This window comes from Piliocolobus tephrosceles, unplaced genomic scaffold, assembly GCF_002776525.5.
Source record: "Piliocolobus tephrosceles isolate RC106 unplaced genomic scaffold, ASM277652v3 unscaffolded_41, whole genome shotgun sequence".
NCBI classification, from domain to species: Eukaryota; Metazoa; Chordata; class Mammalia; order Primates; family Cercopithecidae; genus Piliocolobus; species Piliocolobus tephrosceles.
Genome location: NW_022325420.1, coordinates 55,897 through 71,437, shown reverse-complemented (window position 1 = coordinate 71,437; position 15,541 = coordinate 55,897). Strand labels below are relative to the sequence as shown.

Sequence of the window (15,541 nt, the reverse complement as noted above, 5' to 3'; positions counted from 1 at the left end):
TCTGTTGTGGTTATTTCATATTGATCATTCATTTAGGGATTAATTCACAAAAATATAACATATTTAAAAATACAGAAAATATAACTACTAGGTAACTAATTATTTTGGTCTAGCATTTGAACTTTCATTATGTGTAAACATCCAGGATATTCAGTTACCTGGGATTGACAGTGATAAATGCTATTACGTTTTCATATTCAAAGCTTATAAAATTATCCCAAGTCTCATATACAAAATCTAGGGATATTTTCATACCATTCATTTTTGGGGCCCAAGACTAAGAATTAAGATGCTTTGCTTACTGTTCATCAAAATGAACAATCTTGTTTAAAAAAAAAAAAATCACCAGTATATAATTTGCTTTGCATTAATTTACCTTGACATACATGGCAAAATAAAGGGTAATAAATGAAGAGCAGTTCCATAAAATGATTTATCTTAATGAATAAAAAAAGATAAATGGAAGTCATCTATTAACAGACTCAATTTAAGACTCTAGAAAACTTAAAAACAACTCTAACACTTTTTAAAGACTTGACCCCTTCAAAGTACGGCACTATGAAATGAAAACTGCACGTCTCCTCACCTCTGCAAGGTTCATTTTAAGCCGTTATATCCTGCCTTTAACAGAAAGAGGCCTGGCTGAGGTGTCAAGTAGACCAAGCGCCCAGTAAAGGGGTAGGGCTACTGTATCAATAAAACTTACTTGCTCTTTCGACCACTCCGTGAGTCAGCTGCTGATGAACTGGCATTCTGTGTTAATGTTGTCATAAGTGCCGAAGATGATGAATAGCCAACTGTTTCCCTGGCCATTGAAAATTCTTTTCCCAGCTGAAAGTCATTATTCTTAAATGCTTCATAACTGGCTTTTAAACTTGATGTTCTTCGTCCCTCCTTCATCTTAAATAGACATTCATTGACAGCATCAATATATGTAAATATGTAGATTTTCTTTTTCAAGTGTTACAAATTATAGTTTCATTTTGGTTTATCAAATATTAATTTACATTGTTTAAACTATTATAATTTTCATCACTGGCCTTTAAGTGGGTGTTTTTTTCTTTCTTTTTTTTTTGAGGTGGAGTTTCAATCTGTCACTTAGGCTGGAGTCTAGTGGCACAATTTTGGCTCACTGCAACCTCCACCTCTCAGGTTCAAGCAATTCTCCTGCATAGCCTCCCGAGTAGCTGGGATTACAGGCACCTACCACCCACCCAGCTAATTTTTTTGTATTTTTAGTAGAGATGGGGTTTCACCATGTTAACCAGGCTAGTTTTGAACTCCTGACCTCAAGTGATCCACCTGCCTTGGCCTCCCAAAGAGCTGGGATTACAGGTGTGAGTCACTGAGCCTGGCCTAACCTTTTTTATGAAAAGATTTAAAATAAGATTTTACAGTTAGAATATAAAGTATGTGATGGGCGACTTCTTAATTTGGAATACCGACAAACTATACAGAAGTGAACAAACTCAAGATGACCTAAGTCCAAGGCTACATAGGAAGCCGTGGAACTGGCAGAAGGAACAAAGAACTATGCTAGCATGTGCTGTGCACTGCAGTCAAGAACATGGGTAACACGAGCAGTTATTGTGAGAAGGGTCTGCATATAATCTGCATGATAAACCCATTTTTTAGTTTTCATTATCAATCAGGTAATTCCTATGTATTATTTCATTAAATAAAATATCAGATACCATGAAACCATGACTTAAAAATGAAACTATACAATGTTAGAAAACTATTTGTTCACATCCAGTTATTTCTATTAGGTTTCCAATGATTCCGACAAAATGTAACATTTTGTCTCTAAACCCTTTACTTTTTACCTGAGCTGTTGCCTGAACTGCTTGAGCAGCTGCCATGGTAATTGCCCCTGCACCAGTTCCTGTAGATAACGAGCCAATGTTATAGGATCCCAGAGGTTGGGAGGAATTCACATTGTAGGCATTGTTAGAAGAGGCTGTGGAATTATTATTTCGACAACCTGTGTAGATGTAAAAAAGAAATAAAAATGGTTGCAGAGAACATAATGTTAGTGAGTCTAAATTACATTATTTCCCAACACAGACATAAAATCATTAAAATTTGTCATGTCACTTGTACATTAAGTCAACTGAATAATGTATCTGGTTTTCCTTTTTCTTCTTTCTCAATATGTATACTTTAACCAAGTAAAGAAACTGTACGATTCATTAATCCTGAAAGATTTTATTTCTCCTTATTCCAACACAAACAAAGCAATCATATTTAAGAAAATAAACTTACCTAGTGTATTTTCCTTAGAGGCATCTGACGTAAGGGTGGATAGAAGAGCTTCAGATTTAAACTTCTTTTCAGGAATATGATCTGTTGTCGTATGGTGAGAAGTTGGATTATATTTCCTTTCTAAATATAAATAAAGAATTCATGTGTTTTTAAACTTTAGAGAACTATGGACAAGGCATAATACTTATATCCAGCTATAACGTGAAACAGTATGATCCGGGTTCCTCCTAAAATACAGAACATGATGTTTCCTCAGAAGGCAGGACAAGCAGAACTCTGTGTCACATGTTTATTAACAGTAGACTTTTCCACCATTTAAAAAACTTCAGTAGCGGAGTATTAAAGATAAACCAAGATACACCATGGGCTCACATACAATGTGAGGGAAACTTTGTTTTCAAAACATCATCTACCACTTAGAATAGTTTTCAGTCAACTATCTTTTCCTACCAAATTGATGTGTCAAAAGAAGCACTGATACAGTCATTTTTTGACTGTATCAACTAGCCAGCAGTCATCTGACTAATAATTCATCCACTCAGTGACTTACCAACCATTCAGACTTAATTATATGCCAAACATTAGGTTAAGCACTGGAGAAGCAAGGATGAAAAAGACAAAGGGCCTATTACAAAATAGTTTATTGTTTCGCTCAGTTGAAAAGCTCCCTAAGGAGAATGCTCAGCTGAAAAGTTCCCTAAGGAGAATCAGGTATGTGCACGAAGGGAATATATGCTATTACAGTATATGCTTAGCTCCCTAAGGAGAATTAGATATGTGTATGAAGGGAATATATGCTATTAGAATATATGCTTAGCTCCCTAAGGAGAATCAGGTATGTGTATGAAGGGAATATATGTTATTAGAATATATGCTTAGCTCCCTAAGGAGAATCAGGTATGTGTATGAAGAGAATACATGTTATTAGAATATATGCTTAGCTCCCTAAGGAGAATCAAGTACGTATATGAAGGGAATATATGCTATTAGTACTATACATTCTCCCTCTACAAATTTAAGAGAAAACAGAACACTCATTTCCGAATCACCTATACTCTCCTCAAGGAAAAAGATAAGTCTGCCAGTACTTGCAATAAAAAAAAAAGAAGGGATTTACTTCTCAATTGGTTGTGTAGAGTTAAAGAAAGAGAACATACAGGTGATATAATAAGGTTTTCATTGTTTTTAAAACTTAGCCGCACTACACCAAACTTACTTTCCACTGGAGTATGTGAATGAGCATGGTGATTGTTCACTGGCTGTGAAGGAGTGTCTAATTCCAAAGATCCTAAAAGAAGAGAGGCACAGAGATACACCACCATTAAATGTCACTGCAGAACTTCACATGTCACTCAACTACAGGCAATGAGTTCCCTTACCCAGCAGAGGACTAGCAAGTTCTGAGGCATATGCCTGTATTATTTTAGCCAGACATGTTAGAGGATCATCACTGTCCATCCCACACTGAGTATATCCTCTCTCTAAACAATAAGTTATCCCTTTCCCAATATTTACCTTAAGTACAATATGGCTCAAGGAATACTTGTGTCTAATTAGGGAATTCACCACAGTGGGTGGCATATAAATGGATGAATGGACATTGTAATCTCATTACCGGTAAGAGTCAATCTAGTTTTACTGACCTGAAGACGTTTTAATGGGAGATTCTAAAGTTCTATGTGATGGGGGACATTACTATAAGAAAAAAATTATTTGATCATTAAAATGACATTATGGTAATAAAGACTTCCTAAAAGAAGTTAGGGATTTTGTTTGCAAAAAGTGAGGAATAGAATCTGTAACACCAAGCTTTAAAATACCTCTAAATAAATTTTTCTGGGTTTATTTTTGATCCCTTGAGATGAAATTATGGCAGGGCACAGGGTGGAGCAGTTTTTATAACTGGATCCAATTTTGTTTCATATGTCTGTGTCCTTAGAGAGGATGCTTTATTAACCTTCCTGCAGTACTGAATAGGCATGAAGTATCATTACTCACAGCTATCATCAGCATTTTTTAAAAATCAAAGCAGCTACAGAATTTTTAATTTTGTCTCAAAATACTTATTATCCTTATACAGGGTCCCTCCAGAAGAAAAGTATCACAAATAAATAGATGATTATCTAAAGTGACGCATCTACTTTTGAACACAAAAATGCAACTATAGACACCAAGACAGATTTGTGATTGGCTTCCCTAGCTGACTTCTAGTGAGTATATAGAGAGATACATAGATTGGCACTGTAAAGAAACCTTTCATGGGTGTGTAGAAACAGGTATATATTCTTGCTGTTGAAATGCATCAAGAAAAAATATGTTTGAAAGTTTTAATTAAATTCTAGCAGAAATTAGCCATAATACTAACTTGGTTCAATTAACATTCAGTGAGTGCCTACTCTACACCAAGTACCACACTAACTGCTTTTATGTACATTACCTATTTAGGTTGGAAGAAATGCTAAATTAGTTAAGGAAACAGTGCTCACGCTTCCATTTTTGGGAAGACACACCAAAGAAGTGACAGGGGTAAGTTATAGCAGGAGATCAAATAGAGCCTTGCAAAGAAATATTAAAATGGTTTCTTGCTGATAAGGGAAAGAGGGAAACACTTCTTTAAGAAAAAGAGGTAGTGTTATGAAACCAATGGAATCTTTTTCAGTATATGCAGTTAAGGAAAAGCCATAAAATAATTCTTAAGAAACTAACAAACTTCCTCAAAGCTTAAGCGTATAAAGAGGCAGAGTAAAGTCAACACACTTAATGCAAGATGGTTAATTTGTCTCCCGATGGTTACGTTTCTTTAAATTTGTTCTTACCACTCAACTTACTAATATATGTGGATATAAAATGATTTAATATGTTATTTCATAAAGAGTGAGTGGATGATATCCTATATTATCTCTCTCAGTATCCATGATCCAAACATTTCCAACTGCTAGGGTCCAAGCTATCTGACCTGGATGCCACCATCCACTGAACGGCAGGTTTCAAAAGCCTCTGTGAGACAAGGTCTTCTCAGTGATTTGCACATGTATTGTCCAATATTGATGGAAAACTGTAAATTTTACTTACGCCTCTCTAATATTTCTGTAATTCCAGCATTATCAGCTTCCAGCTCCATTTTAAACTTAGCCAGTTCCTGATCCAGCTTTCTCAAGTGTCGATCTACCTGTTTCAAAGAAGATCAAAGATAACCACCAAAATTTGGGACACTGTTAAAGTGTCAGTTTAATGAGGAAACCTAAATCTTTGTTTCTTTTAGTGAATCTGCTTAGTATCCTTGAGCAAGTCAATTAACCTATGCCTCAGAGGTTTTTAATCTATAAAATGAGGGTGCTAGGCTAAAGAATCTCCGAAGTCTCCTTTAATAAATTTTAAGTTCTAAGACCCAGACTCTCAACTTGTTAGGAAATGTTCTATACTCCATTTTCAGAGGTGAGGACATGAAAATTAAAGCAAAACTGATCAGGGATTAGAGAATGGGAGGAGGGGATGGTGGAGGCTGGTCACTTTTCATAATACACCCTGTGATTACTTAGAGCCTAATCTCCTCCTACTTATAAGGCCATCATCCACACTGTCACTGTCACACCATAAAAGCTATTATTTAGAATGATGAAAGATCCTCAGTCTGCAAAGAAGTTCCTATATTCTATACATTTATTTCTCTAAGGCATGAGAGTGAATCATAATGCTTGTAAACACTTATGTGAAGAGGAGAAACAAAAGGGGTTGTTGGTCAGAAAACTCCATTCCTCAAAGGGCCTGGTTAAAATTATTTTATTTAAAATACAATTTCCCTAGTTAACGTGGCAAAATTTTATTTTGTCACTGAGAGATCTTTTGACTAATTTCAGAAAATTGTATGACACCTCAAGCTAACAAAAAAGTCTTAATGTATTTTTTAAGCTTAATATTAAATATTTTTAATACTTTTTCAAACTACCTTGAAGTGAAACAAAAAAACACACAAATTCTTTGAAAAATATTCATGTCACATTATTGACAACATCCTTTTCCAAGTCTAGTTTCCCATTGGATTACTGCTAGAATTAGAAACAACTTTCTTACAGATATCAAAATGTGCTATGATACTGCATCAGGGCAACATTTTAAGTAAGGTTTAGAATTAAACCATCTATAACTAACATGAGGAAGAAGGGGAGAAAGGTAGCAAAACACAATGTGCATGGGTTAGATGCCTATGAAGAGCAGGTAATGTGCTTGGCGCATTAGATGATCTATCTTTTCTAGCCCTCAAGCTGATCTTTTGAGGTTATTACTGTCTCTATAGGTGAAGAAATTAAGGCTCAGAGGGGTTACTTAAGTAATATGCCCAAAGTCATACAGCTAATGCATTACAGAAACCAAATTTAACTTTATTTGTAACGAATTGTGCTTTGCCATTTACCTGACATTGACCTCTGAACTTTCTGTGTGCAGAAAACAACTGTTTTTATTTTTTGAAAAACATTCTTCAGAATAATATAACTCAAGTATAAAAACTAGTAATATTGTCCTATTATTTGTATTTTATATATTAACAACAATCATTAGGGTGCTGGTTTGTGATTTTTCAGTAATTGAAAGCCAGTTTTCCTTCTACCCTTACACACACATTACTTTTCAGAGTTCTAGAATATTTAAAAACCTATATCATCACATATTATGGATCCTTGCTCCTATTCAAAGAATCTGCAGGTAATTGAGCATCCTTTAATGGAACCTCCCTTCCAATAATAGTGTGAACACAGACGTCTGTTATTTGAGCATACCTCTTTCATTGTCAAAATTTAATCTCAAGGGAAATCAGAAAAAATATTCATAGTTAGGTTCCAAGACCACTAATGCAATGAAAACACTCCACTGCTTTTTGGACCTACAATTATACTAATAATAAATATTGAGCTATTATGTGCTTGGTGCTGGATTAAATGAAGGATATATGAAGAATGGAAGAGAATTGTTGCCTTCATAGGAATTAGAATTTAGCTGACAAACCAAGATTTACATATGATTTTTAATATAATAAGGTATAAACACATAGTCTAGATGTCACAAATAAGCAACACTTCAAAAAGAGTCGAAAGTTGTACATAAAAAAATAACACTGGTAGACACAAAGGAGGTATGAATTAGTTACACAGTAAAGATGGATTGTATTCAAATAGAGGGAAAAAAGGAATCACAATAAAAAATGTATAGAGACAGAAAGACAAATAATATGCTTAGAGAAAAACAAAGTATGATGTAGCATGTAATACGTATATAAAGCACAGTGAGCAAGAACGTTAGGTTGAGGGGGTAGTGTTAGGGTGAGATAAAGACCTTTCTTTTTCATACCATATACATTACCCTAACTCACTTCACCTCTGCATTTAAGGATTGTTTCATTTTATTAAATATATTGATAAAGTTCACTACATATGAAAATGTGAAAAATAATGACGAGACTTTCAATACTAGATAGCTCAGAAAAGGCACTAGAACCTAAAGGGTTAATAACTCTAAAAACCTAATTCAAAGTTAAAATAAAGAGACAGAAAAGCCTTAACCACTTGTGGTAGGCAGCTTTAAAAGACGGCTTCCAGTCATTCTCACTTCCTCATACGTAAAAGAGATTATGAACTGATTAATATTATAAGCAATTATTAGGCAATGAGAATTATTTTTCTTCTATTTATCACTGCTGTACTAAATCAAATTAGAAGTCGAAAAGTACCACTGACCACAAGAATTAACTTAAGCTATAAAGCACTAGGATATTTAAACAATATTAAACAGCTATAATAAGAGCTGTGAACTTGCCTCAAATCCATCATGTGCATTCCCTCAACCTACATGATTCTGAACGGTTAAAGCACCTCTTATAGCTGATCACCATGTTGTCCCCACAGGCATCAAGCAGAGCAAGGACCTAACTTACCTCACCCTTCCACAAACATCTGCTTTCATAAGACTGATTTACTATAGTAAAGAGGGTACTGACCCAGTTGAGAGATTTTCCATTAGCCACAGATTCCTAACACAGGGCTAACCACAGAGTCTAATTATTTTTTTCCCAGTTAATGTCAACAAGTGCTATAAACAAAGTTTCCTTGCCCTATAACCCCAAATCATATTCTACAACCCCAAATCATAACAGCTTTAAGTGTAAACTCCTATAATTTTTCTAGCCTCTTTAAAGACAAAGGATATTCTAGCAACATTACTTGTTAACATACTCACGATCACGGCACATTTAAGTCATACTTGGCCCCTCTGCACAAAACAAACAACAAATCCTTCATCCTATATTTGCATAGAGCTGTAATCTTTGACTCTTTCTTTTTTGACTCTCTGGTTTTCCAATATTCTAATTTTAAAGTGTATCACTAATGGACCCAAACACAACTAAATACAGCTTTTTCAAAGTCTCTACATGATCTACTGCTTCCAGTACAATCAATTTATAAAATTTAGATTTCTAGCTTGCCCTTTCGAAATAGGCAATCAAGTCTGTTCCATTCTAAGTTGAAATCGACAGCAGTAAGTTAAATTTCTATCCATGAAAGGGTCTGGTAATAGCAAGTAAGGAGAGTAAATTGGGGAAGAAAAAGACACCATGACAGCAAAGTATTTCTCAGATGATAGGTCATGAAAATGATTCTTTATATCTCTAAATTACATTTAAACTAGATGAAAATGTGACCTATCGTTTATGCTGAAACAAATACTTGAGAGGCTTTAGCATACAACTTTGTCTTATCATCTTCCTGAAAGTCAATAAAGACAGGACAGAAATCAAAAGGTCAAACTCACATAATGTATTTCCTTAATTAGAGTATCAGATGAAAACTCTCAAATTTATAGGTAAAATGTGCATCTGAAATACAATCATCTCAGGAACAGGCCAGGATATAAAAAAAGAAGCAAGTTCAAGGGTATTGAGCACTGCAAGAGACTGCTAAAATCATTCAAGCATCAACTAAAAGCTCAAATTTTATCAGGGTATGTATAAATCAACTTTATTAGGTATTGCAATCTAATACATCCTTATGACGGTGACATCTGGCTGAGAAACACAAATAAGTGTTTAATGACTATTTATGAGTATTAGGTTTCTGGAAGAAAATTATTTTAACAAGATAGATTTTATGTGTGTTAGTCAAATTTCACTAAAATGGCTACTAAAATAAACTGTCAGTTTGTTTTACCGGACCCCCTAAAACAAATTTCTTCATTTGTTGATAATATGTAGTTTGGTTTATTCCTTAATAAATGAGATGACCAGTGCAGTGATGGTCATAGAGAAAAAAAAAAAAAAATGCTTACTACTGGTTTAAAAGTAAATAAAATATCAATGAAAAAAATACAATGCAATGCAGTGCCATATAAAACAATGAGGGATAAAATCAGACACAATTACATACTATGGTGACATACCATAAATTCTGTAAAAGTAATACATGCTTATTTAAAATTCCTATAATATAATGTTTAAGCAAAGGCATACATACACAAAATCTCCTTTAAGGTCTATACTCCATGCCTCTGTTTAAAGTCCTTCACTGGCTTCCCACTGCTTTAGACTAAGAATCACTCTCCTCCTAGATTGGCTTGCAAGGCCCCCATACCTTAGTTCCTGCCTGCTTCCTTTCATGCTGCTCCTTTCCCATTACAGACCACCCCGGCCTCTCTCTTGGTTCAACATGCCAAGTCTTTTCCACTCCAGACTTTGCACTTGGTGTACCACGTGCCTGAAACATTATACCCTTAGCTTTTCCAACAGGTGGTTCTTTCTCATTTTCCAAGTACCACCGCAAATGTCATTTCCTTAGACTACATTCTTAACAGCCGTCACCAGTTATTCACGTTTCTCTCCCTTTCTCCCCCTTCCTCTCTCCTTTCCACAATGTTTATTTCCTCCTGTGTACTTACCAAAATCTAAAATAGTCTTTATTTAATAGTCTGCCAGGCTGGGCGCGGTGGCACACACCTGTAATCCCAGCACTTTGGGAAGCTGAGGTGGGCGGATCACCTGAGGTCAGGAGTTCGAGACAGCCTGGCCAACATGGTGAAATGCCACCTCTACTACAAACACAAAAATTAGCTGGGTGTGGTGGTGCATGCCTGTAATCCCAGCTACTGGCTGTGGCATGAGAATCACTTGAACCCGGGAGGCGGAGGTTGCAGTGAGCTGAGATCACGCCATTGCACTCCAGTCTGGGCAAAAAGAGTGAAACGCTGTCTCAAAAAACAAACAAACAAACAAAAAACATTTTGCCTCAGCATTGTCTGTGTCATTATTGCCCACCTACTATCTGTGACTGCTCATAGCTGGAGTTCTAGAAACACTTGCTGAATGAATGAAAGTCATACTCTTCCACGTCATACTCTCCCACTATATAAAGTTGTACAAATACAAGTATACCACTGTTTTTTGGGTAAAATATCTCAGAACAGAATTTACTGTAGTTTTACATTTACATTATGTCCCATCCACTCTCCTCTAAAGCAGACTAGTAGTCTCAGTTCTCAAATGTTATATTTTATAGGAATGTCATTCCTATTATTTATCAACTTACATTTGGATGTTTACTTTTGTTATTTCAGGGAGAATAACTAATTTGACAGGGTAACTCCATTTAGTGACCTCCCAATTGAACAAGTCAGTAATTCCCTTATATCTGACTCTAATTACATGTAAGGGTAATAATGTAAATTTCTTTCCCTCAGGCATAAAGTGCCCAAATATTACAAGACGCTGTGTTGATATGTGCTACACAAAGCACAAGTTTTCCAGGAAGGTACATAATTGTTTTTGACATTTTGGTAATTATTTATTCATAAGTGATGTTAGTATTTTACCTATATTTGTAGTAACAAATTAGTAAGTTTTCCTTTTAAACATATTTCATCTAAAAATTTACTTAGTATGCAGGTATTGTAAAAATTGTGAAGGCATGAAAGAGATGACTAAGGTTTGGAGGACACTGGATTAGATCACCTTGAAAACCTTTGTCCTTCTCTTCATTGCTCACTTAATCTACTATGTCAGGCTCTCGGGGTACAGAATGACCAAAAACCTCACCTACTCTCAGACCCTTTGGTCAGGTGAGCTAATATTTTTTATTTTCTAAAAAAAAAATGGCCAGGTGCGGTGGCTCACACCTGTAATCCCAGCACTTTGGGAGGCCGAGGTGGGTGGATCACCTGAGGTCAGGAGTTTGAGACCAGCCTGACCAACATGGTGAAACCCTGTCTCTACCAAATATACAAAAATTAGCTGGGGGTGGTGGTGCACGCCTGTAATCCTAGCTCCTTGGGAGGATGAGGGAAGAGAATTGCTTGAACCCGAGAGGCGGAGGTTGTAGTGAGCCGAGATTGCGCCATTGGACTCCAGCCTGGGCGCAAGCGCAAAACGCCATCTCAAAAAAAAAAAAAAAAGATTTTTTTTTTAGGGAACATGTTAACTGGAGGCCCAATATTTTCATTACTTTGAATAGTAATGTTCACTTCACTGTTTAATAAATCTGTTTTTTCATTAAAGGGGGGGCTCTTTTAAAACAAACAAATTAAAAATAGGAAGGAAAAACTATTATAAAGTTGAATATATTTTTAGTTAAAATGCTCAAAACATACATATTACTTATTACTATAAGTTTTTATTGCAAAAAATATTCCCTTTACTGAACGCTCATCTGCAAATCCTGTTTCACAAGAACTTTCAAAATGAACTTATATATCAGAAAAGGAAACCTATCCAAATTGAAGACAGTAACAAAATTATGACAGCAATTTAGTAAGAGGGAAACCAAAAAGATTGGAGCAGAGAAAAGGATCACAAGATTGGGTGTTTTGTCTCTCGAAGTGATGCTATAAAGGAAACTAATCTCACCTGAATTACATATTACTTCTTGAAGTCACGCCTTGAAAAGAAGTAGCTATTGTATACTGCAGTCTGTCCTAGTCTGTCCATCAAAACTGAACCAATCTCAGCATACTCTAGTACCCTGGAGAAACTGCTTCCCAACGAAAATACATCTCCACCAACAACAACAGCATTAAACTCTCTCACCAAGACTCCTAACTTGGGGGTCATATTAGTGCTTTTTCTTCTCTATTAACATATTCAGGTGATTTTTGCTCAACAAATATTTACTGAAGAATAGCTATGTTAGGTTCTGAAGACACTAAAATAAAAACACACGGTTCCTAACATTTATACTAGGGAAGACAAACACAAAAGCAAAGGTAAATGTATAATTACAATGTTATTTGATCAATAATAACATCACATGTGTAAGACTGATTTGGAGGCTGACATGTCTGAGGATAGGGTAAAGCACAAACTGCTAATTATCTGCATAGTTTCTATTCTCCCCTTCTTTCTGACAGAACTTCACATATCTGGGGTAATCATGTAGCTAGAGGGAGCCAATAAGATATAAGATGGCAGTAAGAAAGATTTTCAGGAAGACTCCTTCAAAGAGCTGACTAAACTACAAAATGTGCCCTTCTGAGTAATCCTCTACTGCAAGTCTTCTTCCCGCCCAGAATGGATGGTGGAACAGATTAGAAGCAGCCTGGGACAGTGATCGCGTTGGGGTGGCCATACAAACCCTGGTCTGCCTCCTCCAACAGGTATTTTATATGAGGGAAAAATAAATGCATTTGTAAAAACCACTCTTACATGCCTTTCCTGTCATAAGCTGTCAAATATCTTCTCCTAGATATAAATGATACGAATATCAAGGTTATCAAGACTATGTTAATAAAGAGGCATGTGTAGGATTATGAAGGATGGGGAAAAGGTTACCAAGCAAACAGGAAAAAGAGAGTCATCCCAGTCAGGAAGAGTCATGCAGACACAGTATGTTCACCACGGTCGGGCACATGGGTGGTGGTGAGGGACAGAGGACAACAAAGAGATGCAGTTAGAGATCTGGCAGAAACCAAATCAAGAACTTTCTACATGGCATGATCAAACAAGTCAGTAACAAAATGCTTAAGAATTTCAGGCTGGGTGCAGTGGCCCACACCTGTGATCCCAGCACTTTGGGGGACCAAAGCCTCCCACTTGAGCCCAGGAGTTCAAGACCAACCCTGAGGGCAACATAGGGAGCCCTCATCTCTACAAAAAATACAAAAATTAGCCAGGCATAGCAGCAAGTGTCTGTAGTACCAGCACCTGGGAGGCTTGAGCCTGGGGGGCAGAGGTTGCAGTGACCTGAGATTGTGCCACTGCACTCCAGCCTGGCTAACAGAGCAAGGCTCTGCCTTGAAAAAAAAAAAAAAAAAAGAAAAAGAAAAAGAAAAAAAAAATTAACAAGGAGACGGCATGCTTAAATGTGTATTTTAGGAAAACAGTGATAAATCAAAGGCAGAAAAACCATTTAGAAAAGCTATTATAGTTGCTTGGGTGAGAGATGAAGAGTACTTGAGGGGATAGACACTAGAAAATGACATAAGGGAATTTTCCAGGGTGAATGACAATGTTCTATATCTTGATTGGGGTACTGGTCTGTCAAAATGTCAATTGTACACTTACGACATGTACGTATATTATCTATAATTACATTTCTTTTTTAAGTACTTGAACTACAGCAATGGTGAAGAAAGGACAATTAGAGGTAATTATAAAGTAAAATGAACAACACATGGTGATTAACTAAGTGTGAGGAAGTTAGTGACAAGGAGTATAGGGTGACTTTCAGTGCCCTAATCTGAATGACTACAAGGTCAGTGCTTCATCTGAGATTTAGAAACAAAAAGTTGGTGGTGGGGCGGGGAAGGGTAGTTAGAGAAGAAAAAGGAGATGCTTTGAGTTTTAAATGTCAAAACACTGAGTTCTAGGGTCTGGGAATATTCAGATAAGATTAAAAGACTCAAATAAACAGCTTGGGCTTGGATTAATTAAGGAATAATTAATGTATAATTGTTAACACTAACAGAACACATGGAATGGTAACAGAGGAGTGTTTCTCAACTTGGGTGGTGTGCAAAGGTTGGGGATAAAACTGGCATTTGAAAGAACAGGTCTTTATGTGTGGAATTTGGTCTTCCTGGCCCTCTTGGCAGGTAGAAGAGGGGAAGAGAATCACCTTCATGTAAGAACCATTTGAAGAGTAAGAAACCACGTAGGTCAAGGATAGAACCCTGAAGAACACCATCATTTTAGGCTGAATCCAAGAAGGAGACTAAGAAAGGACACAAAGGTGGGAGCATCCAGAGCAGGCAGTCACATGGTAATACATGATCAAGAATGGCAAGACAAAATGAATGGCAATAAGCATTAAATTTACCAATACTGTCAGTTAAAAAGAATTGAAGCTGTCTGATGAATTTAGCAATAAAGAATTTACGAAACGAAATTAGAGGGTTGGTAAATAGAACCCCAATTGCCATAAATTTAGGAATAAATCAAAGGTAAGGGAGTGTCCAAGAGTTTGAATGAGAAACTACAGACTACACTGGCCAAAGCAGAGTCATGGTTACCACAGGATTTATATTAGATTGTCTAGGTTCTTTTTAAATATGAGGAAGACCTGAGCATGTTACAACGCTATGGTATAGAAGCCAATAGAAAGAAAAGAGACTAAAGATTAAAAAGAGAAGGCATAAGTGATGAAGCAAAAATGCAGCAAGTAAAAACATGCCCTAAGGCAGCAGCAATGTGGAAGGTACCTATAAGAAAAGAGATCAAGAGTTCAACCAGTCTCTTGACTGAACAGGAAAGGGCTGATAAAATAGGAAGAAATGAAATGTAGATGCAAGAAGTATCAGAGGTAGGGCAGTTCCAAGTGATGATCAGGTTCAGTCTGTGGCAACTGAAGTGGATTAGTCTTTACAAAAGCCAAAGAAGTAGATGACTAGGTAGTATAAGATGATTTCAACAGAGAACTGTGAACCAGGTGCCAGTTTTTCAATCTGAGACTCACCTAGAAGCCATTAAATTATAGTGATAAAAGGTAGAGGGTAACTGAGATGATTATCCTAAGTCTGAAAGAGAAGGGATTTTTTACATTAAGGATATAATGTTCACCTGAAATAGGATTAAAGTATTTAAAAAGAAAGGCAGGGAGGGAGAAAGGGAAAAAGAAAAAAAATAAAAAGGAAGAGGGTAGAGCAAAGGAGGGGGCAGAAAAGAAGGGGTGGGGGAAGAAAAAGAAGACAAAAAGAAGCCTCAGAGATACTAGGGGAGTGAGAGAGAGCAGCTTCAGCTTGGCAGAGTTGAAAGGGAAGCAGTGGCTTCAGGAAACTAGAAAATTCCAGTTCAGGAAATGAGTTGGAC

General features: G+C 36.3%; 1 protein-coding gene across 2 annotated transcripts in view; it reads right to left on the bottom strand.

Moving 5' to 3' along the window:
* LOC113224830 (inhibitor of growth protein 3) overlaps positions 1–15,541 on the bottom strand; it is a 30,478-nt gene that overhangs the window by 7,324 nt on the left and 7,613 nt on the right. The window contains exons 5-9 of one of the 2 annotated variants that reach the window (XM_026454343.1): positions 5,338–5,434; positions 3,482–3,553; positions 2,266–2,385; positions 1,827–1,984; positions 707–900 (exon numbers count right to left, since the gene is read on the bottom strand). In XM_026454343.1, the coding sequence (XP_026310128.1) occupies positions 707–900; positions 1,827–1,984; positions 2,266–2,385; positions 3,482–3,553; positions 5,338–5,434 (641 nt within the window). The remainder of the gene's footprint in view (positions 1–706; positions 901–1,826; positions 1,985–2,265; positions 2,386–3,481; positions 3,554–5,337; positions 5,435–15,541) is intronic. The other variant, XR_003309442.1, reaches the window with a different exon arrangement.